Below are 27,732 nucleotides of genomic sequence, written 5' to 3'. Positions count from 1 at the left end.
TATGTATTGGGAATGCCACTCTACACAGTGGGTATAACTGCAGTGACTTTTTCTTTCCTTCAACAATGGTTATTATAATGAAGATAAAAACAGTGAAATTGAGATGATAAATGTATTATTTAGATTTAAACCTCAAAATAAGAATAAGTAAGTGATTAAAACTTCCCCACAGTGTTGCATTACAGTGAATAATACTGCTATAACCATTTGCACACAAAATATCCTTTGATTTAATTTTTTTTTTCTAGTCAATAAAACCTTAAGTGACACTAAATCATTACTGAAGCACAACAGTGCAATTTGGCCCGTTTTTATTTGGGCCATCTCTCCTTACTCACTGCTCCGATGGAACAGGTTTAAAGTGTGATTTGTCAGTTCATAGTATGTTCAGCTGATATTCTGTGATCCAGTTCCAGCCGTGCTAACCACATCATTACTTTGAAGTTTTAAGAATAGCTTTGCTAAAGCAACACGTCTGTTAATTCCAGCTTGTTATAGGCATTATTGTGCATCTGTTCAAGTCTGAGCAGAGTTTGATGTTAAGCTTCCAAATAATTTTCTCGGTGACTGGTGATTTTTTTTTAATATCATCATTTAACTGTTTATCAGAGGTGTCTTTTTCTCTTTCTGCCCTTTCAATTGTCAGTCTGGTTGAACCATTGTACAGCACTTTGTTCTCCATGTACAAAACATTTCCTTTTCTGCAAACCCTTCATACAAAATAACATCTATTTGTAAAGAGGACTTTCTACAGCATAAAAGCATGAGAGGCCGTTCAAAAATATAAAGCAGTCCTTTCAGCCATCTGATTGTACAGAATCAAGCTTCTGTGGCAGGCGATTCCAAACTTCTGAACAGTGTCGTATTTTCCATAAATATGGCTTTTGTGACTCAGTGGACATGCTAACCTTTCATTCGCCACCTGCATTGTAGAGATTCAGGGAAAAACAACATTTATGATTCACATGAATCATTTCAAATGCTTGGAAAGTAGCCACCTGGAATGCCCATTATAGCTAATAGTGTAAGGATCTACACTTTCATTTCCCCAAGTAACTGTGGAGGTGGCGAGTACGAAGGTAGAATGACCCATGGAGCTGCAACGGTCACATTTATAGTAAATACTCCAGGTTGAATTGAACCAGAATTGTATTTAAAGAGTAACAGTGAACTACATTTTGAAAGGAGGAAAACACTACATCACGTCACTTATTGGTTTTTGTTTTTATTTTGTTTTCAATTGTTGTTTTAAATTAAAATTTATTATAAAATGGCAGGTATTTGGAAGTTCAGTAAAAAACTAAAGACATTTCCCTTCATATTTTTATTTTAGTCTCAGTTAAATCTAGTTAGAATTTTAATTTCAGTTAAATAAAATGTTTTGTTCACACCTAGTTTTATTATTATAACTATAATAACCTTAGTTTGGAGAAGCAGCAGGGTTACCAGTGGATGAAGCTAAGCAGTGAGCTGCTGTGGACAGGGTCAGCAGCAAAATGTATTTTTGCCACTTAAAAAAATCAATCAGTTTAAGTTCATGCTATATTTAGAATATTTTCATAGTTTTAATTTGCTGTCAGACAGCTTTTTCTGAGGGGAAATCATTTGTTATAAAAGCCAAATATTAGGTTAGCTCACAGAAATTGGGAGTTTCTCATTTAAAACTGCCTCATTCAGTTTGTTTGTGTCACTGTGTAACTGCTGAATCTGAACTAACGTTTCAAAACACCACAGTCACACAATAACACGAACAAACACACACAACTCCCATGTTCTGCAAGATAAAATTACTGATTTTGCCATTGGAGTCGGGTTGAGTGAGAGAGATATGATATTTGCCTTATATAACAGATGGTTTCTTGGTGGAAAAGGCTGTCTAACAACAAGGTAAAGAGGTGAAAATATTCTAAATATAGCGCACACTTAAACTGGTATTGAATGTTTTAGTTGGAACTATTTTTTAAGTGGCTAAATTGCATTTTGTTGCTGACCCTGTCCGCAGCAGTAGCTTAGCTTCCTACACCGGTACTCCTGCTGCTTCTCCAAACTGTGGGCGTAACAACCACCACTTACTATAACTAATACTCTGACTGTTGATTCGTACCTCATACAACTAAACTTCAAATAATCCGAACCATCTCTTTAAGATACTCAGGCGTCTCTCAGTGTGTCATCTGACCATTATCAATAGATCATTCAGTCCTGATATTCTTAGTCTTGCAGCCTCCTGAGACAGTCACTACAAAAAAAAACTTTTGTTCAGATGTCAAATGATGTTTAGGTGTTCTTTAAACGGTGCATTGATTGAAGAGGTAATACAGGCTGCCTTACACTGTTAAACGTCGAAGAAAGGTTAAGGTACCCTTTTGTAGTCTGTGTAGAATATTAATTTTTTTCAGGTAGACAACTGTTTTGTCTGACCTTTCAAGGAAAAAGAGAAAGCTTGACTGGAACCGCTTGACATTTTGGTAATCTTTGGCTAGCATTGATAAGAGGAAAAAAAAACATTTAGCTGTAAGGTACTATAGACCGACTGAATGTCTCTACTGAGCACATCGGATAATCATTTCATCCTCCTCTGTTTCATTTAGACGTCTGTTTTCTCTCAGCGCTTCACTTTAGAGTTCAATAATCATTTAACTTTTGCTTTGGAAAAAGGCAGTTTTTTATCATTTATGACACAGTGAGTACTCTTTTCTTTTCAGATAAACCAGAAGTGAAGATTGTGGTGACATATCCTGAAGGTTTAACTCGAGAGGGTGACAATCTAGACTTGACATGTATCGCAGAAGGAAAACCGCAGTGAGTATTCAAGCAGATGGACGCGCTTCCACCACCTGAGAACACACTGAAATGTCTGTTTAGTTTCCACTGTATAACCCTTTTCCAGCCATCCCAGCACCCCCTTAACCTTTACATTTCGTTGTACCATTTAAATGTTACCAGTTGTTAGCATGCTGAATAAAACACATCATTAGACAGGGCCTGCCGATGGCCCTCCTCAGACAATCTCAGATTTGACCTTTACTTCAGATTTCTAGCATGGATAGACAGCGGCTGAGTGATGTGTGTGGTATTTATGCTCTCCAGTCCCCATCAGATCAACTGGCTGAGAGTAGACGAGGACGTGCCACCTCACGCCGTGGTCACTGGCCCCGACCTCTACATCGAGAACCTCAACAAGTCCTACAACGGCACCTACCGCTGCGTGGCGTCCAATGCTGTGGGAGAGGCCTACGACGACTACATCCTCTATGTATATGGTAGGTATTTGATGTTCCTTTGCACCAGATTCAGTCTGTTTTGCTGATATAGGAAGGTTTTATTGACTTAACTGAAACTGTATTGGAACTATAGGGATTAGCGGCAGCATTTGTGCAATAAACAGAGTCACATTTCAAACATATATGGATGTAAGCCATTATTGCAGGGAACAGGGAGCTTAAAATCACAGAAGGTGGCTGCAGTTGACAAATCCACAGAGTTCTGAATTTGGGTTTGGGATTTGAGCTGCCGCTGTACTATTAATGCATGATGAGTTGACTTTGGACTGGCATTACTCTTCTCATATAGAATAGGTGCAGACCGTACCTTTTATGGTGGAAAGTATTACTGTATGGTCTTACAGCGGATCCAGAAGAAGTCTCATTACACTTTCTTTCTGTGAATGTCTGAAGATTACTCTTCGTTCATTCCCCTGTAACACTTTCAGACTCCCTATGGGCAACTGACCCCTCCTAAGTCCCGCCCCTTTTTGCTCCCAGCGGACTTCGGTCAGTTTTCTCCTTTCCTGTTTCCAATACACAGATATGCTACGTGCAAGGCTCGCATATGTTGAAAAGAAAAACAAATTTTGAAGATGGTTAGAAGATGTTGCTGATGGACTTGACATGAATGTGTAGTCACATCTGATGTTAGCTAAAACATTAAAAGATAAGTAGCTAGCTAACCATTGATGTAGATTAGCTGGCTAGTTACCTAGCTTTTGTTAACATTAGCTATAAGATGTAACTAGCAATTGATAGCTAGTTTATTACCTTTTTAATGTTTTTCTAACATTGCAAAGATCACATGTGACTATGTATGTTGCTTTTACAGGTCTTACAATCTTATATATATCTATCTATATCTATATCTATATCTATATCTATCTATATATATATATATACATATTCACAAAAAACCTGGGTCTTCAGTCTTCTCTTAAAGACTGAGAGGGACTCTGTGACTTTGGGCCCTGTTGTGGTTTCATTGGCAGAGCACAGTGAGTGGGAGGGAGACAAGTGTTAGGGTTTTGAATTTGATGTGGTCAGTGACTGGGAGGCAGTGGAGTGATGTGAACGGTGGGGTGACGTGCTGCTTTTGGCAGATTGAAAACCAGACGTGCCGCTGCATTCTGGATCATCTGTGGAGGTTTGAACATGCATGTGGGGAGGCCTGCCAGCAAGATCCACGAGCAAAATCTTCTAACCATCTTCAGAATGTGTTTTCCTTTTGAACGAAGACAAGCTGAGCACAAAGCACATCTAAGAACAGGAAACAGAAAGGGAGAAACCAACCTTATTTAACTGTTATTGGAACACAGAGTGAAAAGGGCCAGGACTTAGGAAGGGTCAAATAGACAACAAAAAAGATAAAAATCGATACAGAACCAGTAATCATCTTTCTAATTCCACACACTCTTCTTCGTTGTTAAAACCTGGCTCCTACACTATCCACAATGCAATTTGATCTGCAACAGTTTAGTCAAAGTTTCTGGTGTGTTATGCTAGTAGCAGCTAACATTAATTATTATCATCAATATGAGGACAATATTGTCTGTTGCAGTTATGTATCAGTTTATTTTGATTTTAAATTGTATTTTGAATTTCTGTGTAAAGCACTTTGGTCAGCAGGCTGATTTTGTTGCCTTTGGACAGAGGAGGGCTAGCTATTTCCCTCTGATTCCTGTTTTTATGCTAAGCTAGCCTGTTGCTGGGTGTGTATGACAGGTTCAACTAATTCTTCACAAGAATGGCAAAAGTGTCAAAGTATTTCTTTTTAAAACAAAAACACTGCAAGACTGCGACTGCTGGATTTGACTATTAGGTCTCGTAGCAGAAATTGAACTTCATATTTCCACACTAAAGATGGTCTTTGGTTCTGTTTACTTACATTAAAGTGGGTGGAATTTCAATGTGTTCTGCAGCCAACCAGTAAAGGGCAACTGAGGGACTCTCTCCCTCAGGATCTGACTTTAAATGCAACAGGCAGTTTGTTCCCCTCGGTTTGAACCTCTCTCCACTTTTTACCTTAATATGACTGTCATTGTTTTTGGTTTTTCTTTCCAACATATCCCAATCTGCAATACAACACTTAATAGAACACAAAATAAAGCCAAATACATAAAATAAATGAAAAGAGAAAATAGACAAAGACAAATACTGAACAGAAAGGAGGCCATTGCCAGTGAATTCTCTTGGCAGCAATCACACATAATCTAAAAAAGTTTTTTGGAAACAACTCAGCTGTTTAAAGGTGCACCGGGCATCTCTGCACTTGAATCCCCAAGGGGTAACAGCAGGAGGTAACTGTTTGAAGTTTTGAAAAGGAGAAGGACTTCATCGTTTAGACATCATGTAACACAACAACAGTGAAGTACACATTCCTCGGACCTTAATTTCCTATTTTTGGTGGCTGGCAGGGGTGATGAGGACGAGGGGAAAATAAAATTGCAGCAGGTGCAGCCATTGTTGGTGAGTTTAGCTTTCTCTCCTTGGAGCGCTTGCTCCCTGCTGTTTAGAAGAGGATTTTGTATTTCACTCCCAAGTTTCAATTTGTTTCTGCCTGCGTGCCAAGAACATTGCCTGCCAGTGACCAAACTCAAGTGTATCTTTTCTACAAACTCTCAAAAAAAATGTACAAAACTTATAGATATAATTATTGTAATATGTTAAAACTGATGTATTTTACTTAGACATTTCAATCAAGTGCAAGTTAAAAGTCTTGGTTGCTTGTAAAACTTTATGTTCAACAAAAGTCAGTATGATGAATAGTAACATTTCTTGAAGATTGATTTGTAGGGTTTTCTTCAAACAAACAAACTACAATAACTGACTATATTGTGTATGAGTCTTTTGAATCACGGCACTTCTGCCCGGAACATCCCACACCACTAAGAACTGTGTTTTGCTTATTGTTCCCTCACTCGGATGTTTGACCTTCACTGTGCAGAATGATGCATGTACATTTCAACACTAGAAAGCTGTTTTCACATTCATCTGCTGCAGAGGGAAACTTTCTCCGTCCTCACCTTCAGTCAGAGTTTTAGACGTGCATGTGCAACCATGATTTCATGAGTTTGGAAGCCAATCGTGGTCCAATATGCAACTTAAACAAGACTTGATGTGGAAACTTGAAGCGTCTAGTGCAGAAATTGTGTCCACAGAGGATGCAGCGAAGCAGGAGACATCATGGTCCTGGAATATTTTCACATTCATAGAATACAGATTTTTTAACAAGTGGGAAAAAATATTGTATTTAAGTATTTTTATGTCTTTAAACATGTCTGGAGAGGATCTTTAGGATATGATCAATCGGTGCATCTCAATATTAGGGCTGCATGTAATGATTATCTTCATTGTCAATTGTTCTGTTGGCTATTTAAACAATTAATTAATTGTTTGCTCTATAAAACGTTGGAAAATTGCCATGGTGACGTGCTCTAATGTCTTGTTTTGTCCACGACCCAAAGATATTTAGTTAGATTAGATATTTAACTGTCATAGAGGACTAAAGCTGGAGAAATTTGACTTTCTTAAAAACAATTACTCAAACTGCTTAATTATCAAAATTGTTAATGATTAATTTAATAGCTGACATCTAAACAAGTAAGCAGATGGAGCTCAAAAACTATCCAGAGACATTGTGAGTTGCGTTGCAACTTAAATCTCTAAGTTCTTTATTAATAAGCAATAATTTTGTTCTTCATGTCAGTGTTGATTCTGACCAAAGAAAATAGGTGGGAGGTGAAGCAAGTGTGTGAAAAATAGAACCATGACGAGCATTTTCTTTTCTTTTTTTTTTCAAAGAAGCAACATTTCGATTCACCCAGTGGTTCTCAAACTGTTTTTCAATAATAATATAATTAATAATATAATTATAATATAATAATATTCCCCTTTGAAATATTTTTTCCAGCCAAGTACCCCCAGACTGGCTCTAAACATATTTAATTAAAAAAAAAAATCAGTGCCTATATAAAGACGTATAATACAGCATTGCACCATCAGTGTCAACTTTCCCTATGTTTTCAACTCTGCCACTATTTTGATTCAACCATGAATCAATGTTCATGGATTTTTTTCATCATTTGATAGAAAAACTGGCTTCCTGCTGACGGTGAGCCTGATTGCATTTCTTGCTTTTTTTCTTCTGAAAAGTTTTAAGTTGACAGTTGACATTTAAAATATAAAATGTGCTTTAATCAATCTTACATTTTTATTGAACTTGTTATACCATAATTATTCTAGGAATTATGCATTACTGATATTTTTGAACAATCTCGTGTACTCCAAAGCAGTACTCCAAAGTACCCCATGAGGCATTAGAGCCCTCATTTGAGAGACAGCAGCTTAGCCTGTTTGCTGACACTCAGAGCAGGTTAGAGGACGTCTGTGGGGATTTTTCTGGCAATAAATCCCCAAAGTTTTCTGAGTTCATTGTCCCTTTCCAATTTTTAAAAAATACACACTTACGGTAACTTTTAGAGCCAACTGGATTACCAGAACTGGTAAACTTCTTTTGTTAATTGTTTCAGCCAGGTGTGAGGAGTCCTACTGCTCAGAGGACAATGACAACAGTCAAATGAAACAATAGAATTTGTCTGTACACCTTTCAAACATTGTCACACCAGAAAAAGACAAAACATCTCTGTCTTTGTCCAAACCCTGGTGGGTTAGTCTAAGCTACAAAAGCGCGTCATTACATCTGATTCATCACACACTGATGCAGATTGTCAGATTTGGCCAGTGAAACCAACACTCATGTTTGAAGCTAACATGTGCCCAAAGCAGCAGGATGGGACGAGGAGACGAGCTGAGGTGCAGAGTGTTGTGCTAAAAGCAAAGCTGTTGTTGAAAATGGGCTCATTGTGGATTTAGTGAGAGAGCCAATTGCAGGTTTCAGAATGGCGATATTGTTTTGATTATCACTCAGTCTGCTTGTTTAGGTCGTGTTGACAGCCATGAACTGTGTGTCAGAGAACAGCAATGCAACATATTTTATTTTGGCTGGCTGGCAAATGTTTATGGCAGTTGCTGAAAATGTGCATTTATGGGAATAAATGCATTTGTAATGGTTTTAACGTCAGCAGCATTTCACCAATTGTAGGGCAAGCAGTGAATAGGATTTTAATGGAGGGACAAGGTCCTGGGCAGAGGTGTCAGAAAAGCTGTCAGAGTCCAGAGAAATTAAAGGAGAAAAACAGGGAGTGTTGTGGGTGCAAGACTAATGCAGGTTTTCTACACCTGGAAACTTTAAAAACTTGTGAAATCCCTGCCTCCTTAAAGTATTACTTTGCTTTTTTTGAAGAGGGGTCATATGAGGTACTTATAGTCCGTGTATTACCTATAGTTAGAGCTGGGTATTGGTTCTCAATACCTTTAAGGTATCAATTGAAATATCAAAGTACCAAGCATTATCGAAACTTCTCCAGTCAAACAAAATTTGCATTCAATTCTTTCTGTACCCAGGTTATATTGTATTATATTTACATATTATAAATATACACCAATCAGGCATAACATTATGACCACATGTCTAATATTGTGTTGGTCCCCCTTTTGCTGCCAAAACAGCCCTGACCCGTCGAGGCATGGACTCCACTAGACCCCTGAAGGTGTGCTGTGGTATCTGGCACCAAGATGTTAGCAGCAGATCCTTTAATTCCTCTAAGTTGCAAGGTGGGGCCTCCATGGATCAGACTTGTCTGTCCAGCACATCCCACAGATGGATTGATATCTGGGGAATTTGGAGGCCAAATCAACACCTCAAACTCATTGCTGTGCTCCTCAAACCATTCCTGAACCTTTTTTGCTTTGTGGCACGGCACATTATCCTGCTGAAAGAGGCCACAGCCATCAGGGAATACCATTTCCATGAAAGAGTGTACATGGTTTGCAACAATGCTTAGGTAGGTGGTGTGTGTCAAAGTAACATACACATGGATGGCAGGAGATCATTGCCCAAAGCATCACACTGCCTCTGCCGGCTTATCTTCTTCCAATAGTGCATCCTGGTACTATGTGTTCCCCAGGTAAGCGACACACATGCACACGTGATTCATCAGACCAGGCCACCTTCTTCCATTGCTCTGTGGTCCAGTTCTGATGCTCACGTGTCCACTGTTTGGTGCTTTTGGCGGTGCACAGGGGTCAGCATGGGCACCCTGACTGGTCTGCAGCCCCATACACAACAAACTGCAATGCACTGTGTATTCTGAGATCTTTCTATCAGAACCAGCATTAACTTCTTCATCAATTTGAGCAACAGTAGCTCATCTGTTGGATCAGACCACACAGGTCAGCCTTCGCTTCAAATGTGCATCAGTAAGCCTTGGCCGCTCATGACCCTGTCACCGGTTCACCACTGTTCCTTCTTTAGACCACTTTTGATAGATACTGACCACTGCAGACCAGGAACACCCCACAAGAGCTGCAGTTTTGGAGATGTTCTGACCCAGTCGTCTAACCATCACAGTTTGGCCCTTGTCAAACTCGCTCAAATCCTTACGCTTGTCCATTTTTCCTGCTTCTAACACATCAACTTTGAGGACAATATGTCCACTTGCTGCCTAATATATCCCACCCACTAACAGGTGCCATGATGAAGAGATAATCAGTGTTATTCACTTCACCTGTCAGTGGTCATAATGTTATGCTTGGTTGGTGTGTAAGTTGCTGCTCTATTGCTGCCTCAGTCAGGTTGCTTTGTTTATGTTATTGTGTGACTTTGGTATTTTAAAGGGATACTTCAGATTGGCCAAAGTCACACAATAACACAAAGAAACTAACAGATCAAGGCAGCGATAGACCAGCAACTTGATGTTCTGTGAGGTAAAATCACTGATTTCGAGTTTGGTTGGTTTAGAGAGAGCAATATCAGCCTTACGCCGTCAGAAAAATTTGTATGATAGCAAAGTAAAGCAGTGAAAATATTCTAAATATAATATACACTTGACTGATATTGATTTATTTATTTATTTTTAATTTTTTAGGTGGCTAAAATATGTTTTGTTGCTGACCCTGTCCACAGCAGTACGTTTCTGCTTCTTACACCGTTATTCCTTCTGCTTCTCTGAGCTGGGGCCGTGCTGCCTAAACCTCATGCAACCCCACATGAAATAATCTGAACTACCCCTTTAATGATTTAGCAGATGTTGATGTTTTGAATTTTCAGGAGGAATAGCCATGTGAGGCTTTCTTCTAAACTGGGCTGGACACAGTAGGACCTCACTAATCCAGATCTCTCAGGCACTCAGAGAAGCACCTGTATTCCAGTTTTTCATTGCAGAAATATTTTCAATTGTGTGAAAAAAAAAAAACAACTCCCAGCATGCAGTTAATGAAACATACACAGTTTCTTACGTCACCTTATGTTTGATGTTGTTGTTGATGTTCTGTAGGTCGGTTGATGTTGAACAGAAATGCGTTTATTGCACCAGCTGACACATGTGACTTTGTCACTGTGACATAGGTTTCCTGTGACTCTCATAACTCCGCCGCCCCATGGTTATTCATCATTGTGCTCTGCCAGGCAGATGATGACATCTGCTTGTTCCCAATGGGCCCATAATGATCACTCCCAAACAAAAGGACAGCATATGCCGGCAAATAGCTCACTCAAGGCAGACTTGTTCAAGCTACTGCGATGACTAAATTCCTAATTGTTCTGTAAAGACGCCTTTGAAACTGAGATTTACCGTGCCTTCTCTCTGGATGTGGTGTTTAATAGGGAAAAGCGTGCTTGTTATTCTCAAATCTTTAAAGTTACAATATAATATTCTAATAGTTCAGAAGTATTCACTGAATTGCCTGCAGGCATTTGATGTGTGCGTCTGTGCTGCTGTTAAATTCATGTATCATTTGCTTCATTCTGCACCCGTGATGCTTGCATGAATGAATGAAAAGCAATGGGAGGCAAATATGTTCTCTGTGCCAGACAGAAACAACAACTTTCCTTTCCTACCTACAGTATCATCAATGTTTGTGCCGTTGGCCATGACGTCCTCAATTAGTAACTTCCTATCCACATATTTTACCAATTTCCATTAAACACCGTTCCTCTGGTGTACATGCATTGGAAGCTCTATGACTTCAGCTGGCTATAATGAGACACAGGAGATTGGTAAAAGGTGCTCATAACCGCGTATAATTATGTCTGCGACTCCCACTCCTCTTTTCTGGAGGATTTAATGCCAGACAAAATCATGTTGTGGTCCATGTGAGGGTTTGTTGTCCCAGACTAATCATGCTTGCTACAGTGGCTTAATTAGTGTGTTTCTGCAACATGGATCGGTCCTAGCATGATCACTTTGTGCTGTTTTTGTGCAGATTTTCAGGAAACTGTCCACCAGTGCACCACTCACATCCCACCCACTAACTTCACCCTCACATTTCTCCACAAAATAACCATTTCCTTCTCGTACCTGGCCTTTTTAATGCTTTTGTTTTGTAACATATGAGCTCTTGCTCCAGTTAAAGCCATCACACACCTGTCAAAAAAATGTGCCTTTTGTTTAGCCAACTGCATGCAACAAATAGATTTATTTTAATGAGTTGTTTTGTTGCTGATAAATATTTGCTCGTGAGTGTTATTGATAGAGCCGAGCCAGGATTGTCCATCAATTCTCTTTCATCCTGCTGCCTGCCACCCTCCAGTAGTGCTAGTCCTTCGGGCTCTTCCTATTTCAAAAAGACTAATGACCTTTCACTGTGCGACAGCCCGGACAGGTGTGAGGCCGATGTAAATCCACGTCAAATCAAGTCCTATTGTGGAGCGTGTATTGTATGTGGCCGGTGGAAAAGGCTGAGAAAGAGGCTTGTCATGCTGTTCTCCACGCGGGTGTGTCTGCAGCAGGCTGTGAATTGTGCCCCCTGGCTGGTGTGCGGCGTGGGGGAGAGCTGGCCAGAGAGAGGCCTTTCTCTCACAGAGGTTACCTGGTGCTATAACTCACACACACTGCCTGTTGGCAGGAGAACAATGCTGCCTTTTACTGCCACGGTTTAGCCCACAGTTGACTCTTTGACCTATAAATCTTGCATGGACGAGAACTCAAAGATTCACAAGCCACTGGAAATTTGGGGTTTATAAGGGTTTTGACATAACATGAGCAGACAGGACTCATGGGTCTCCCTGTTCTTACGAAAGGCTGCTGTGAAACTGTCCTTGTGAATCACACTGATTTCGTAAAAATGTGCAACATAGTGAGGAACAATTTTCAACACATCAGCTTGCAGATTATTTTGTCATAAAACTTTACAAGCCACAGGTCAACAACCTTTATTATTAAGAGACATTTTTGGCCCAAAAGATAAAGAAAAATAATAATAAAATTAATTTCATCTGGAGCCACGAAACATATGAGTTTTATAATGAAGGTAACGTAGCCTATTAAGTCTAAATTAGCCTATCAACATTACTAATAGGTGTAAATGAGCACTCATTAATATGTTTCACCACATGTGACTACTCTGCAGTGTGCTATTTATGAGTTTTGTAGTTGAAATTTGCATTTCGATTAGACTCATGCAAAGCTTTGTTGCATTTATGAAATCATAGAACTACAATAAATAAAACTGCACATTTTTGTTATTTTTATTGGGGGATGCAATTACCAAGAAACCCCCCACAAAACTGAGCATTAGTGGAGATCCACTGGCAGGTGTTCACAATAGAGCGGCTATAAAGAACTGTGCAGGCCTACTTTTCAACAATACAGAATGCTTGTTCTGGAAATGTCTGTCAACATTACTTTTTTTGTTGCTGTTTGCTAAGTTCTCACTGCAGATCAAGCATACCAGTAAGCTTTCTTCAGAGACTTTTCTTCTTCTGGATTTGGCAAGACAAGCCACCGGCAAATTTCAGTGCTGTGTCTAGTAGGTAACCATAGACGTGTAAAACTCCTGTGCACGCACACTTGATTCAGCACAATAGCACTAGACTGCCGGGAGACGCTCCCAGAGCAACTTTTAAATATTCTTGTCTCGCTGAGTTTTAAGCGTATCAGCAGTCTTTCAAGGATGACACCAAGACTAATTTTATTGGTTTTGTCCGTGTCTACTTTAAAGTACGTTACGTATCTACATTAACCATCTTCTTAGACTATACATGAAGACAAAAATAAGCAATAGTAGGCTATATCACTACAAAAAAAAGAAAACATTTATAATAACAGAAACCAGAACACTCCACCACTGCAGACATACATGTCATAAAATACAAGCTTCATTTAGTATTCATTTTATAACACAGGGTTGTACAACAAAATCCCATTGTAGTCCCCTTATGTTACTCACAGAACAAAATTATATAACTAAATGAATAAATAAGCCATAAAAATGAATTATTTTTATGGTGTAATGCAATAAGACACTTGGGAAACACCCACAGCCTGAGGGAAGGCACACAGTTTTGCAAATCTTGTAAATCTAGGGTTCCCTTTTAGACACAACCTAAATTTAAAGGAAGAAGTGCCAAGTTGTAGACATAGACTATGAGGCGCTTTTCAGTTGACATAACATGAAATGAGACTTAATTTACAGTGAACAGGTCATTCTCGCAAAATACACCCTGACAGGGTGATGCAGGTTTATTGACCCGCTCACTGTACATTATCCTGCTTATTACACAGCAACTTACTTAAAAACAAATTAATCATCTGACACTTATTGAAAATAACTGGCAAATTTGAAAATGATTTTATTGACTACAGTAACTGATTAAAATACAGAATTAAATAAATTATTGCTCGACTTTGTTAAATCCTCAATTCTGATAGGTCAGCTACGATATTCTAAGGTCTGTTATTTTTTGTATGACAGACTGCTGCTATGGATACTGTTCTGATCATAGATGGTCGTGTCTAGAAGGAAACGCGAGATTTGCGATTTGTACTAGTCCCATCCTAATCTGCTGTGATTGGGTACTAATACTGTACTGTTGCTTCAACGTGTCCCTTTGATTGTCTTGTGAAAGCCTTTCCAATATTGTGACAATGTCTATTTTAGTCATAAACTATGATCTTTTCCTAAACCTAACCAAATTGTGACTTAAAACTGAAAATAAATTTAAAACAACTGTAACTAATACATCATATAAGTCTTTTTAAAAAAAAAGTGAACGTGCTATTGTACTGAACCAAGGGCACATAGGGTTGCCTAATGTTTAAATCAATAAAATTCACATTGAAATTAATATTTTGAGCCATTATTTTATTTTTTATTTATTTTATTTTTATTTATTTATTTATTTATTTGTATAAGCTATACTATATAAGCTATAACAATCTCTTTTCTAGACATTCCCTGTTTCTGAAGATCACCTGTCTAAAACTTGCTGCAAAAGTAACTTTTAAGCAAGAGGAAAGAAATAGACAAAAGAAAAAACAAAACCTCTTCCCTGCTGTCGTGTTTGCAGGCAGGTTTAAGCAGGCATAGATAAACAATTTCTCCTACATTGTTTCACTTTATGGTTAAATTTTCTCATATCAAATTCCTCACTGATACAAATGCTCCCTGAAAATATGGCCTCTCCAAAATACACTCATATTTCAGCCCTCATAATGCTGAGCCCCAGAGTCATCCAGCCTGGAAATTGCCCATGGAGAATTCTTGTTCGCCTGGATATTATATGTGCCACATCCTATCCCGGCCTTTGTGAAGACCCTCTTCCCTGAATGGCCAATTTCCCTCTTCCAGACACTGACATTTCAGCTATCAGACTGCCTTCGGTCACAGGGAAAGAAATCTAGCCCACCCCTCTCCTCAAATACTGTCAGAGGAGAATCTTTCCCTGATACCCTGATACCCCCCTACCACCATCAACACCACCTCCGCCATACACTCCATCCCCGGCGGCAACATTATGCTGTCCTTGATGTTTTATCATTAGTTTGGGAGTGTGTGGTCCCCCACTGCTGTCTTTTGATGGAGTGCAGACAGTAAAGGCATGGAGACAGCCAGCCAATTTCCCCTGCTGCGACTCTCCCACAGCAAGGGGTCGTGCTATCTTTCCCCCGCACCAGAGCCAGGCATACATTCCCCTGATGAGGATGCTTTCAGCCCTCCTTAGTACCGTCGCATACCTGAATTGCCCTCCATTTTGTCTTTCTGATTATTTTGTTTGGGGGTTAGTGACAGGCCTAATCAGTACAGTGTGGGGCGGAGGATGCTGCTCGGGGGCTCCGCTGTGCTGCAGCAGGAGACCACCAGAGTGGTTTAATTTGCAGTTTGACTTAATTATTGAGAGAGACTGTGGAAAATAGCAATGCCTTTCCATGATTGCCAGACGTTATTATTCACAGTTAATTAGAAAATGTATCAAAAAAGGGGGAAATACAATACCGTAGCATAATGTAATGTAATGCAACCCCTGCACAGAGAAATATTAGTGTATTTGTCTTTGTTTTGTTTGTTTGTTGTTGTTTTTTTGCCATGCTAACAGGTGTGGCTCTGTGAATGGTTTGTCTGTAGGTCCGTCTGTCCACAGCGTTGGCCCAGACTTAAGTATCTTAGCATCTGTTAGATGGATGACCAGACATTAATGGTTGATCGCCCGACTTTTCCTCTAGCACCACCTACAGGTTGACATTTTAGGTTTTAGTTAAATATTGTAACACTTACCCGATGAATTGTCAGCTTTGTTCACCTCTTGACTTCACCTGTAGACAGTCGGAGATTTGATTTGTTAATTTGTAACATGAGGGATGGCCTAACCCTAAGCCTCCCACTGGGGATGGGTTAACCCTCATGGGCCTTGGGGTGTATTTCTATAATAATCATTCAAAGAGGCTACTGAATGATTATTATAAAAAAAATACTACAGGTCAACAGTCAGTGTGTGTCTATAGTCCTCTCCGTCTTACCTGACTACATGTTGCGACTTGTCAAGGGTCATACTTTAGAATATATAGGCAATATAGAATGTTGTATTTATTACTCCTTTCAGGATTTTGCTGGCTTTTTTGATAGTTGCAGCCTAAAATGCCTGATTTCATGGCAGCTTTTTTTTTTTTTTTTTAAATTGTGATGCACATTGCAATGTTTTTGGATGTTTTTTTTTTGCAATTAAATTGCACGAGCAAGTGAAACTTCCTAGAAAAAGTTGTGACATTTTTCCATGTTTTGTATAATTCATCAAAAATCAAAGGCAACTTATCCAGGAGGAATTAGACCAGACTCTGTTCTGAGCGTTCAAAGTAACCTTGCCTTAGCTCACTCCTAACCTTACAAAAACCCAACAAAATATGCTTTATTTGTAGAAGTGCACCTGCAGCATTTTCTTTTTTTTTTTTTGGAGCTGAAACTCAGTCAAAACAGAAAATAAAATAAAAAGTGCACATAGCATTGATAAATGTCAATAACAAAGATGAAAATAGTAAAATAGTAAATAATAAAAATTAGTTCATTGAGATGTGGGTGTATGATGTTGCACTAGGGACTGCTGTGATTGGAGCCATGATGATTGGTCACATTTGCAGAAAAGTTACAGTGATTTTGGAAAATTGCAATGTTGTGCACAGTTCACAGGCATATGTTGAATTTGTGTTAACTGCTGCAATCTGAACTTCGTGGAGGGACTGATTTATAGTATGGACTTTAGACAAACATCATGGATCTGAGATGAAACTGAGAGAAGGGCGGGACTGAGGGAAAAAAGCACAATTACAAATCCTTCTGCTACTTCAGCGCCATGGACAGCGCCCTGGATTTACACACCGCAGTTTGATTCCACTGAGCACGGCTGTGTCGTGTTTATGGGTGTGACGAAGGTGCTGGAGCTGATCGCAGCCTTTCTAGACAATGCTTCTTATTCCAACAGAAGCGCCGCAGTGCGTCCCAGAAGCAGTCCTCCACTCTGCTCCATGGAGAATACGCACCGCATTTATTTTTTGACAGAAGCCGCAGCGAGCTGCATAGAGTGGGTAAAGCTAGGCAGAAAGTCAGACACAAGTAAAGTTTCAAAATAAATATAGATAAAAAAAATAAACCATTTAACTATGTACCCTATTTACCCATGGAGGAAGCACCAAAACCAAGGAAAAAGATCAGGAGGGCAAATGTTCTGCCAGGAGGATGGATCAGAACTAGTGGTTGGTGGTATCAAGGCGTAATGCAATACAGCCGTAGAAACTGCCTCTCAAGCTACTGATATTTCAGAGCCATGGTCAGGGCCACAGATTCTGTCACAAACCCCAGTCAGATAAAAGATCAGAGAGTCAGGCAGATAACTACTAGAGAATGGAGAGGGGGGACAGCAGAATGCATTGTGGTTATTTTGTATCTGGCCCACTCTAGAGCAACCTGCAGGTCAAAGTTTTCACTTATTTAGTAAACATCTACATGTTGGATTAGCACAAGTTTGTACAGACATTCGTGGTTCCCAGAGGATGAATCCTAATAATCTAATGGTGATCCCCTTATTTTCTGTAGCACCTTCATGAGACTGATGGTTTCTGGTATTGTCCTTGATATCTAACTATTTGACACACTCATGTCCCCATCACAGTGAAATGCAATAACTTGGTGATCCCAATGCTGTCATCAGGTCAAAAACATTTCAGGACTTCTCCAATACTACAAATGCCTGCTAAATTAATAACATTCCCACTGGCTAATAAGTGCTACTTAGCAAATGTTAGCATGCAAACACTCTGAGTTAACACAGTGACAATGTTAAACATTATACCTGCTAAACATCAGCATGTTAGTTGTCACTGTGAGCATGTTATGCTGATGTTAGCATTTAGCTCAAAGCACCGCTGTGCTAGCATGAGCTGTTCAAGGGAAAACTTTGGCACTTCTCATGTGGATGTCCAATCAGCGTTGATGGTAATTGTAGTCAACTGAAGCAATAAATTCCTCAGTGTCTGCCGTATTGACCAAGAAAACTGTGTTCTCCTGCTCATGGAACTGTCCTGCAGTGCCTACGTGTACCAGGATGAATTGTGTGCGATCTTCTGACTCTCGCGCCCATGTTGCTGTGTTTTCACCTAATGCCATGTACATCGCATTAGGTGACAAAAATACTAATTTAGCACACCACCTGGCTACCTAGAGGTGAAGAATAGAAATCCAAGCTGAATAAGCCTGTAGTTCTTCCTTAACACAAATTACATCACAGTGACATCACTCAATGCAGGAAGATCAACAGATTGTGCAGCAGGAGAACTCAGATTTCTTAATCAATATAGCACATTTTAAGGATTTTTTTTTTTTGCTTCAGTTGACTACGTTTACTTTCAGCATTGACTGGACACTCAATATGAAAAGTGCCAAATTTTACCTTTAAAAAGGGAACTTAACATAGAGGCTAAAACATGTGCATGGTTTGGTTTCTTCCCCAGGTCTTATGTTTTCAGGGTCCTATGTTCTTTATGGAACAGAGTGGGTTTGGGGTTAGCATAGAACATAAAACCCTGGGAACATAGGTACGCTCTCGTATGATTTTGAGCTTCTCATCTTCAATGACTTTTGTCTCTTTCTTTACTCTTGTCTTCCTTTATTTCTTATACATGTTCTTTATTTTTTTTTACTCTTTTCATCTAGATGCTCCCACTACTAGCCCCACACCCACCACCAACCCAGTCAACACGCAAGGTACTGTATGCCCCCACTACTGTCCCTCACAGCAATCATCAATGTGTGTCTGTGTGTGTGCGTGTGTGTGTGTGTGTGTGTGTGAGCTTGCATGCACGTGTGACCAGGTGATCGGGGAGAGGAGTTAGGGCTTGTACGTAAGGCTAAGAGAGAGCGTGGATGGCCAGTTCTAATCAGATAGTGCTGCTGATAGGTGACATTGAGGACAGGCAGCGGCGGGCTGTCAGAGACACCTGTCATAGTCCTTTCCAGTCACATGTTTGATCTGAGAAAACGTACAGACTGCTTTGCTGTTCTGCTATCTTATCAGCATCTGCAGCTATATCTCAACCGGCCCATCCATCATATTATAATGCCCTTTACATCTCCCCTACAAATGCCAGTCACATTTTCGTCTTTGCGAGGCCGAAAAACATCAATAACTATTTTCTCAAAGACATATGAAATGACTGAAAGGCAGTTCATTTGCGGCATTTATAGCAGAGCAACCTTTTGGCATCTTCTGTACACACTATTTTATAGTTTGATTTGGCTCTGTTGCTTAAATTTATTCCAATATTAACCATTTTTTTTAAAAGAAAAATCGCTATTATTTCAAAAGCACCACTAAGGCTAGACAGATGGCGAGGCAACCTTGGGAGGTGACATTTGGATATGCCAGAATGTGACATTTCAATACAAAAAAACTATCTTTAAAGAATAGATCGGTTTATCAATAGCTGCTTTCGAGATACGGCAATTTTGGTCCCCTTTGTCATACAATTCATACGGTCATAAAAATGTGGAGTGGCAATATACACATAATAAGTTTGAAACTCAGTGTGAGACTGCATCAAAAGGTCTGATATTCTAATGTGGCCGCTTTCAGATATCGTTCATTTATACATTTATTTGATCAAACAATTGGCTTTTTAATAGTTTGTGCATTACGTGTTTGTTTATTAAAAATAGGATCTGTAGTTAGTGAGGTCTTCTGGGTTTTATTTTCTGTACACTGTGACGGAGCTCTTCTCCATTTCATGTTTGAAATTTCCACTTCAAACCTCTTGTTTTTTCCCCCTCTCAAATGAAGTTATCAGCAGCATGCCAGTGATCATGCTGCATGCTTCCAGCCTCACTTCGGCTCTCTCGGGGTGTGGCTCAGTCAAAGCAGGAAGTTGCTTTTGCAGAAGTGTGCATTACTCTGCGTTTTTCCCCCCTAAGCTCTCCTCCTCGGAGTTGCACTGATGCAGCCGTCTCCGTGTTTTCTGCTGAAACATTCCAGTAATTTCCGAAAGACAGGCTTGAAAGAGGATTTACCGTGATTTATGCAGTACATGCTGGGAGGATGTAATTGAGCTTTCTTGCAGTTCACTACTCTTCTAAATACCCTGTCACAGGGGCAATGGTAAGCTGGCTTGCGGTAGATTGCTTTGCACTACCTTAATCAGCATAACAGCACAGTATAGTATTTTCTCTCACGAATGAGGAAGTATACAGCGCCATTTCTTATTCATTCATTAGATGTGTGAATTGGCATGGATGCTGGAAGCACCAGCTGTGATTTTCTGTTGTAATCAGGGAACTACTACTGTATATGATCCTGATGTTAAAGGTCCAATCAGTGCATTTTTGCGTGCATAAATGTCAGTTAGAGCCAAACACATTTTCATTGAGTTTACAACCCCCCAAAAAATCATTTTATGTGTTTGTCAACTGATCATCACTAAAAGTTGCTAGCACATTAAAGCACATGCCGTCTCAAACAAAACAAAAATGGTAAAAAAAAAAAAAAAAAATACTGTGATGAATACAAAATATACAGTAGTTTGGGGTCAGGGCAATAATAAGGCACAAATACAGTACAGAAACAAAAACTGTAAGGACTTGTGTCCACATGGTGTTTTTTTGTGCCAGCGTCTTTTTTTCAGTTGTTCCCAATGAGGCAAGAGTGTCTGCAGCCACCTGCAGAAAAAGCGCTGTGCTCATTGTCTTTTTTCTGAATGCCTTGAAAATCTTTGAACTTTTCAGAAGGGTGCAGGTGTCGTCGCCATTTCTTTCTTCATGCAACCAATCATATATTAGATGGGAACTCTTCACCGTGGTTAACCTTAAGTTTTGACTTAACTCACATCCATGCAGTAGCTCAGAGAGAGACATTTCTAAAAGTCTGTGTGTTCAGCTCTCAGTACTTTTGTAACTTCTAACTGAATCTCTGTGGTTTGAAGTTAAGTTTTTCTCCTGTGCCACTGTTTTTACCTTTAGATGCTGATGAAAACCTGGCATGTTGTCATTTTACTGCTTCATAAAAAAGCTTTTAGGTAACAAAATATCAGGGGACTTTTATTGTGAAGAATTTATGGGAAATTAAATTGAGTTAACCAGTGTTTCAGCAACAAGGTAATTTAAAGCGCTTTACATAAAATATAAAAAGAATCAAGAGCGTCAAGACAAAATGTGAAAGGAACATAAAGCAATATTAAAAGACCTCTGTTTGCTTTATTTTCAACTGGCTAAAATGTGATTACAACATCAGTGTATCACAAAACACAAATCATTCTGTTTAATCGTTCTGATAAGGTGCTCAGTCATATGTTGAAAGAGACAAAACTGATTAGTGTGAAGGTATTTTTTGTGAAGTTTATGATAATTTACTTATTTATTTTTGTTTGTGTTTGTGTTATTGTAGAACGTTTTATTTGGACAGTTTTAATGTGTGGACCCTGGGACAATTAGCAACTGCAATGGCAAAAGCTTACAGAGTTCCAATAAAATAAACAAACATACCGTAAATTTAGTTTTTGTCTACTGTTGGTATTAAAAGCCCAGTTTTTAGTTTCCCCTCCCTTTTTTTTACATCTGGCTCACATATTGTGCCTTTTAAAAGTCAATTACTGTCCTGTATTTTAAAACCTCCACCCCGATCGAGTATTTTACAATGTTCTTATGATGGGATGAACTATATTAATACACTAAGCTTTCAAGTTGCTGTCAGTCACTAATCCACATAAGCAGCAGGTATCACAGGGTCACAGTATTTTCTCCTTTAGAAAGAAATAAAACATGTGAGGAGTTTTCTGATTCGTATTAACCCATCACCTCCTGGTTTTGTGGTTCAAAATAGATACAAAATTGAATTGAATTTCCAAAATGCAATGTTTCACATGCTATGTTTTCATTTCTTTGTTTAGCTTATTTATTTATTAAAAAAAATCTCTTGTTGTAGCCTTGCAAACTGAAGCCTTGGTTCAAAGCCTAAATATGGTTTTGTGCAGTGGGGGAGCAAATGCCACGTTAAAGAACAGCATCCCACAGTTGTTTGTGTTCTATCCTGTTTCATGTTCACAAAGTTTCACAAGAGTTCATATTGTCAGGTCTTTCTGTGTCTTGATGCAGAAATAGAGAGTGTGAGTGTGAGTGTGTGTGTGTGTGTGTGTGTGTGTGTGTGTGGTGTATGCACAGACCTCATGGGAGAGATAAGTCACTCTTTCATACAAACATTTCTTTCATGTGTTTGGAAGTTTAAAGACCTTGTTTCTCTCCATGTGTTTTTATTCCATGTTTACACTAAAACAAAAAGCTTTTAGTTGACGATTTATATCAAGAAAAAGTTGACAGACGTGTGAACTTCTTTATTTCACACCCTTGAGATGAAATAACTGCACTTTCAACACACAAAAGGGGGCACACACCTATTAATGAGGTGGTCTAGCTGCAATCTAACGGCAATATAAATTACATTTTTTTTTATGCAGACGAAACTGATGAGTTATGTTCATTTTAAATAAAAAAGGCTGATTTAATAAAAGAGAGACTAATTTAATCCAATTAATCATTTTATTCAAATTAAGGATTTTGTTCAAAGATTTTTCCCACTGAGCACCAACATTGATATGTAGTCAAGAACTGGCTTAGTTTCGGTCTGAACAACCTCTTTCCATCTTATTTTCAACGAGCTAAAATGTGCTTACAACAATATGCTGCAAAACACAGCTTTGATTACTCATTTTGATCATTTCTTCACTTGTAGGTTGAAAGAGAGATGATATAAGTGTGCAGGTATTTCTCCAAAGTCATATTTCACTGGTCCACATCAAAAGATTGAACATTTTCCATAAAATGTCATAAATACAGAACTATGAAGCGTTTAAACTACAGACCAACCATCCCCAAACTTAAGAATGTCCTGGTCCAATCTCGGCTCAACACACAAGACTAATTGTACCAGTGACAAAATATAAGATATGTTTGGGTGTTAATGTGATAAGTCACCAAATACAGTGTAACACCTGTTAAATGAAGTCAGATAAACCAAGAACATGTAATTTAAATTCCAAGACTTAGTTCTCATTACTTTTTAAAGAAATTAGTCATAAATATTTTATGGTAATTTTAAACTTATAAAATTGAAACTTCAAAACTTAAATAAAAAAATGACCTCTCTAGGCCCACCTGCAGGGACCCACGCTTTGGAAATTATTGCTATAAACTGAAGACTATAAAAAGCTTCCAGGACATTTTAGTGGGAGAATGTAAAAAAGCTGAAGCCTAACATACATGTTTAACTACCAGCATTGGGGAACATTACTTTTAAAAGTAACAAGATCACTGCCATTAAGAAGTAACTTATGTTACGCTGTTAGCTACTGAGAAAAGTAACAAGTATTGCATAACTCAGAATGAAAACCACTTTGCAATCCTTGTGCATATTGATTATATTATCCTGATGATCAGCCTGAAGTGGTTTATATCATGATAATGGCCTGCTCACTGTACATTATCTCACTTATTACATGGTTACTTACCAAAATGAATCAATAAATTGACACAAAATATTGATTTTAAAAATGATTTTATTATTCCTCCAGAGTCCATGGGCAATGGCTTGGTGTTAATATCAATGATTTGTTGTATGTAACAACGGCCTGCTATACAGAAATAACCGACCTTTAGGATGCTGCAATTGATCAATCATAATCAAGTATTTAACAAAGCTGTGTAATAAGGCTCAAATAGCATGCCATACATCATTTTCAGTATGCAACTCATGAAGACGTTGCCTACATACAAACTATAAAAAGTTTACACTGTCTTTTAAAACAGATATGTCAGATATTCAGTTCATCTGACGAGACTTTCTAGGCTAAAAAGACTCTCCACAGGCGCACTAGTCTGAGTTGTGTTGGATTACTGGCCTAAAGAAACTTTTGATTCTGGGGAATTTGCTACACATCCATCTCAAGACCTGATTTGAGATACTCCAGAAAATGTTTCCCACAGAAAGGCTTGAGGAAGTTCAGTGACGTAGTATAAACATAGTCACTCCTATAGCCAGGAAGATGTGGTGGAATAATGGCTTAAACAGGACTTTCAGACTGGGATTTGTGTAAGGCATATTTTTTCTGGATTTCAACTGAAAAATCTGGATGTCGTTTCTTAGTTAAGGTCCAAAATGATTATTGCACATTGTAGAGGATGAAAAATAGTTTAAAATCTCTATTTACATTTAAATTCACTAATCACAAATCCAAGTGAAATATGGTCTAAATGTGAACGTTCAATCAGCATCTTTAAATAATTGGCCAATTCTGAATGTCTTTTCATCAGTGACCTCAGCCATTTTTAAACACCTTTTCAAATTAAAAATGTTCACTGGGTTCATTTTTTTTTACGATAAAAATATTGCGAAAAACACTTGAAGCTTCATTCAAAAACCTCAATAGGAATTTGCATGTAAAAAAATGACATTGGTACAACCCTACACTAAATAAAGTAGTATGAATCAGACATTTCAGTACAAGTGAAGCAGAATATCATCCTCAAGATGGTCAGTAGATCACAGGGGGGGGAAAAAAAGCACTCCACAAGTTCTTTGTCAGTGGTTGTATTTCTTTTCGGCCAAGGGTAGAATTTACCCACAATCCCCAGCTCTGAGGAATAAAGGGAGTCTGTGGCGATAATGCTCCAGCTCGTCAGATGCTCAGAGATGATCCAAGGCAGGGACATCAGATCCTGGCTAAGCCTTCAGTAACCCCCCTCTTCCCCAGCTTGTCGAGAGGAGCCAGAGGGAAGACGCGGAACAAGGAATTATGTTGTAGACTTGATTAAAAAGGCCCTATGTTTCTGCAGATCTGTGGTCCAGGGTAAATTGTTGTTTAGCATGCTACAGATGGACCCCTGCTGGATGGTCTGAAGGAATACAAAAGCTCAGGAGCTAAACATTAAAGAGGCTTTGGGGTGTGATGAGTTAAAGGGGTGTTCTGAGGTCAACAGCCTTGTGTTTTATGGATTGTACAAGCGCTAAATTAACTGCCAATAAGAGCTTTGCAAGCAAACATTACACTATACATGAACCTGAGTCTGCTCTCTATACTGCACCCTTTAGATTTGATAATATAATATAGCTTTTATTGCTTGCTTGGCTGAGCCGTCAGAGATTTGTATCCTTATGACTTTAACATGCGGTTCACAGAATACATACATGACTTCAGGGTTATTCCCACTTCTTTGTTCCAAGAAACACATGGAATTTTTTTTTTCTCTCCAAGCGCGTATATCATGTGATTTGGCGCCAGATGGTATTTCAGGAATCCATTTCTGGCAGGTTTTCATATGTGTTTTGTTTGCTGTTACCTCCCTCGGCACTGCTACATGTAAGGTGTTGGCAGGTTTCCACTGCTGTTGAGTCTTGGGATTCAAGCTTCAACTCTGTGCACACTATTGACTTCAACAAAGACTGTTATGAGTGGATTTAGTATTCAACATAATTAGCCATTAAACATTTACCAGCGTTGTTTTTTTAACTCTCACATGTATCATTTCTCTTTGAAGTATTTCATTGGAAAAATTAAAGAATCATTTAGAAATGCTAATTAGTTTCCCCCCCCTCACATTTGTTTACTCTGATTCCCAGTCGAAATTGTGTTTTTTTTCTGACCTGCAGGTTTTTTTTTCCTCTTTTCCTTTAAACAGTTATTAAAGAAAGAAAATATTGTAATGGTCCATTTTAATTGGTCTCTAGGGAACAGGCTAGTAATGCCAGCCCACCCTGAAGTTAAAAGAGTATAACGCTGCAATAATATTGTTTTTTTCATGGAGCAGTTGTAAATGATTATGAGAGCTCTACTTAGCACATTAAGGTTTTAGAGATTGAATGTTATGTGCCAATGAACTCACACTGTGTCCTCATTTTCAGCTGATGAGGTGTACTTTTGTGGCACGTTACTCCAGGCTACTTTAGGGAAGAAAATAGTGATTTTTTTTTCTCTATTATTTTCTCAACCTTTTCCCTCGCCTTGATCTGCACTTGGAGGGAGGAAAAAACATGTTGAAGGGGGGAAGTGGGCGCGGGCGGCTTTTGCGGCCGAGAATTTTGCCAATCTCAAAAGACACAATAAACTGCCACTGAGGAGTTCAAGTTCACTGTCACAATTTCCATTCATTTGCCATTTTATTAGTTGTTGCTAGACCTTCACTTGTATTCCAGCACCTCCGTTAAATGTCACAGCTGTATTTGTACATCTTCAAATCATTGTTTGGGTTATTACAAAGGACTCGGGAAATCTATTTAGCGGCCGAGCAGTGGCATTGGAATTCAGCTGAGGCCTATATTGTGCTCTGTTGATGGTCTGCTACAACAGTAATACAAGAAAAAAAAAATGATTTGGTGGAGACTGTGGATGTGTGCTCATCTCATTACGTTCATTTCCTTTTACAGACGGCAACAAATACAAAAGCCACGGATGTTCGCAGTTCAATGCTGCAAAATGGCTATTGACGGTCCTAAAGTTGATTCTGCAGCATTGTCCTGCCTCTGTCCAGGAAAGGGTTACAGCGAGAGCCTGTTCAGGGTTTGCTCCATCAATGCAAGAGAGTCATTGTTTCAATTATATCCATGTAATTACATCTATAAATTGCAATGTGTTTGTGTGTGTGTGAGAGGAGAAAACTATTAAAAGAAAAAAAAGGTGGGAAAACTGAAATTATATTCCATGTAATCAGTCCGGTGACAAGCTTGCAGCTCAGATCTCCACGCTGACAGATGCTCCGTCGCTGACCACAGTGGCAATTAGTCATTCCAGTACAGAGACTGGAAAGGTGTGCGACTGTAAACCATGCGGGTACCGTGGAGTTCAGCGGAGCAGATTTCACCGCCACGCAGACACAGGCATCAGTTGCAAATCCTCTTTATTCCCCCATAAATCCCCACGGCTGTGCACATCCTGTCAGGACGCCGGTGTGGGCATGTCAGCACTCCCCGATGGAGCTGCGAGCAGAGCAGAGCTGTGTGCCGACGGAATGGACACCAGCCACATTACAGACATAATCAAATTCTACTTATTTCAAGTGCGAGGCCACAAAGGCTGCTGTAATAACACTGTCTGTCATTTGGAGGTTTTTTTCTATTCTAAGCACCTTGCAGTATTATGAATGCATACATACTGAACACTGATGGCCTGAAGGGATAACACTCCTGATCCTGGGTGTGTTAGAACACCGAATGACAAACTAATCTACCCATGAGGAGGAAGGAAATGATAGTAATGTTATAAAGAAAGTATGTTTTTTTTTTAAGGGGTCAGGAGATCAGGGTCAAATACAGATACCTAAATCTACCTTTTCAGTCTGCTGCCGAATGCAGTAAGTGGACAAAATCACAACAGATGGAGGTGTTGTTTCAACATAACATGTATTTTGTGCTGTTGGTACTGTGATCACATCATAGGATGTTCCCGTTATTTTGTCCACCTTGTGAGAAAAATAATACCTCGCAGAACATAAAAAGGATGCTCTAGTAATTTATGGTCCATAAAGTTGGGGGACTCACAGATGACAGATTTAGGGGCGGCTGTAGCTCAGTAAGTAAAGTAGGTCATCCAATAATCACAGTGTCCGC

At 39.1% G+C, this 27,732-nt stretch overlaps 1 protein-coding gene across 2 annotated transcripts in view; it reads left to right on the top strand.

The window, feature by feature from the left end:
• The window catches only part of cadm1b (cell adhesion molecule 1b), a 249,287-nt gene that overhangs the window by 212,118 nt on the left and 9,437 nt on the right, over positions 1 to 27,732 (top strand). For both annotated transcript variants that reach the window (XM_084717901.1, XM_084717900.1), the window contains 3 exons: positions 2,706 to 2,802; positions 3,091 to 3,263; positions 18,807 to 18,857. In XM_084717901.1, the coding sequence (XP_084574027.1) occupies positions 2,706 to 2,802; positions 3,091 to 3,263; positions 18,807 to 18,857 (321 nt within the window). The remainder of the gene's footprint in view (positions 1 to 2,705; positions 2,803 to 3,090; positions 3,264 to 18,806; positions 18,858 to 27,732) is intronic.

Source organism: Lutjanus erythropterus, chromosome 4 (genome assembly GCF_056507025.1).
Source record: "Lutjanus erythropterus isolate fLutEry1 chromosome 4, fLutEry1.hap2, whole genome shotgun sequence".
NCBI lineage: Eukaryota > Metazoa > Chordata > Actinopteri > Lutjaniformes > Lutjanidae > Lutjanus > Lutjanus erythropterus.
Note: the sequence above shows the minus strand (reverse complement) of the source record. Positions and strands in the feature narration are given on the sequence as shown.